The 2,303-nt window shown below is 31.3% G+C and overlaps 1 protein-coding gene across 1 annotated transcript; it reads right to left on the minus strand.

The window, feature by feature from the left end:
* Positions 1-207: 207 nt before the first annotated feature.
* On the minus strand, positions 208-1,566 carry LOC112526983 (cyclin-U2-2-like). Its single transcript, XM_025137446.1, has 2 exons — positions 1,057-1,566; positions 208-480 (listed from the first exon to the last, which is right to left on the minus strand). Exons 1-2 carry the CDS (start codon positions 1,443-1,445, stop codon positions 225-227), a joined length of 645 nt encoding a protein of 214 aa, XP_024993214.1. The 5' UTR covers positions 1,446-1,566; the 3' UTR covers positions 208-224.
* Between the last annotated feature and the right edge of the window lie 737 nt (positions 1,567-2,303).

The following is a 2,303-nucleotide window of genomic DNA, read 5'->3' on the forward strand; positions in this document are numbered from 1 at the left end:
ACAAATTTCTAACATTGATCAAGGACAAGGACATGAATTTTGTTGTAAATCTCCTAGCTAGCTACTAGACTCTGTTTCAAGCAAAATTAATAAATAAATAAATATATTCCAAGATTTCTTGCTACATATGATCTTTATACATACATATATATATACATATATATATATATATATATATGCTACCGATTAAACATTACGTCGATTAAACATTACGTCGTAAGAAACTACAAAGTAATTCGGGTAATTTGATTGAATCCTCGTTGCCGAGATTTAATTTCTTCTGCACATCGTAAAGTCTTCTCGATATGATAACCACCTCCGATGCTCACTTCTCTCTCTAGATGACAACAGTAGCTCTCAAAAACACTCACATTTACGTGCATTTTGAAGTTCATCAAGAACAGAAAATCAAGCTCCAAACTGTTCATTTCTTTTGTTGTTATTCCACCAACTCTTGCAAAATATGAATTTCTGTAATTCCTGCAAAATATATATCACAACAAAAGTCAGAACAATGACCAAAATAGACTTCACCTAAATTCCATTCATTTTTTCTTTCTAATTTTTATGTCAAATAAAATAAATCTTACTAATTAATTTTTATGTGTTTTAATTATATGAAATATTTTAAAATAGATTTTAAATAATTACTATTTCAAAATGAAAAAAGATGGCTACAAACAAAATAGTTGGAATAAAATAATTTCAAAGATAAATTAAATAAAATTTACACATTTTATTTTGATTCAGGACAAAAAGTACAACAGAAATAATTGAGAACTACCAAATAGAAGACACCAACATCAATCATATATTTTGGAGTAAAGTTTGAAGTTTTAAAACCCTAATTATATAAAGATTATCTTCATATGCTGATAATTTTCCAATTAATGATTCTTGATTGACTTTATGTGATATATATATATATATATATATATATATAGACTTGGGATCATACGAGACCAAGGGTTTTTCTGTAAGACCAATTTATTAATTTTGTTAAGTTTTTGTTGAAAAATCATCAAAATAAAGACAGGTTTAGGATCAAGAACTTACATGTCTTCAACATATTTAGAAGCCAGCATGATGGTTGTAATAAGAAGCCTATGCACATTCCGGCCAGTTATCCTGAACTCCGGATGTGATCGGCAAAACCTATCGATATAAACATATGCCACCACATACACCGATGGTCCAGCTCTGGTGTACCGGAATATTCTCTCAAGATACGACTGTATCGTCATGTCTGGTGTCTCATGGCAATCAAAAACCATAGTTTTGGAACCACTCATTCCTGCAACACACTTTCTACCAATTCTTTCGTTTCTAGCCAGAGTTCTGTTGATTAAAGAAGCAAGAACTGAGATGACGAGAGGGGTGTTTGAGTCATTTTGGTAGGAGTATGAATACACATCATATCTAAGCTTTCTTGGAGAAATGGCCATGGCTGATGATGATCACAAACCCTAATTGTGTAATTTGGAGAATTGATTAAAGAAAGAGAGTTTAAAAGATGGGTTTTTCTTCTCTTGGTGTTTGTTTGAGTTGGGAGTGAAGGTTTATATGCATATAAGAGTGATAGAGAGTTGGTAGAGAGAGAGAGAGAGAGAAAAGGGGGTAAGAACTTGACAAATGGAAGGTGGAAGGAAGGAGGGGTGATATGAGATTATAAAATTATGTGTCTTCTGAATGTAATGATAAAGGCCAGACATACCAGCTATTAATACCATTATTTTAATTGTACCATGAAAGTAATCCCCCCTCTCTAAATAAAATATATATCAGAGTAAAGGGAGTCATTTGGGTAAGTGTTTATCAAGTTATATTATTTTATCGGATGAATATAGTAAGAACAAAAAATCTTATGCGATAAAAACGAGGCAAGGATTGAGAGTCTTATCCGCTAAATGAGGGCAATGACTCTTACCACGGTCAGTTCTTACCGGATAAATTGTTGCATAGAAAGCCGTTTTTATTGAGTAAAATCTTACCCGGTAAGTAAATAATAGTACTGAATTTTACCGGCAACTGCTTACCGGATAAGTGTTTGGTAAACGACCCCTAAACTGTGTTTTTCGTTCATGTGTTTTAGCGTTTATAATGATTTTCGTCCCTGATCTTTAAAATTATGTAGGTTATAAGAATGAAAATCGTTATAAACACTAATCATAGGATCGAAAATCATATTTTGCTCTAATATTATAAAAATTGTATCACATCAACTATTAAAATTAAAATAGTTTGTTAAAAAAGTTAACCTAAAAAGAAGTTAATTAGCGGGATCTTCAATAGGTTTTTATATT

The sequence above is a fragment of the Cynara cardunculus genome (assembly GCF_001531365.2).
Source record: "Cynara cardunculus var. scolymus isolate 2C chromosome LG 14, CcrdV1, whole genome shotgun sequence".
Classification (NCBI taxonomy): domain Eukaryota; kingdom Viridiplantae; phylum Streptophyta; class Magnoliopsida; order Asterales; family Asteraceae; genus Cynara; species Cynara cardunculus.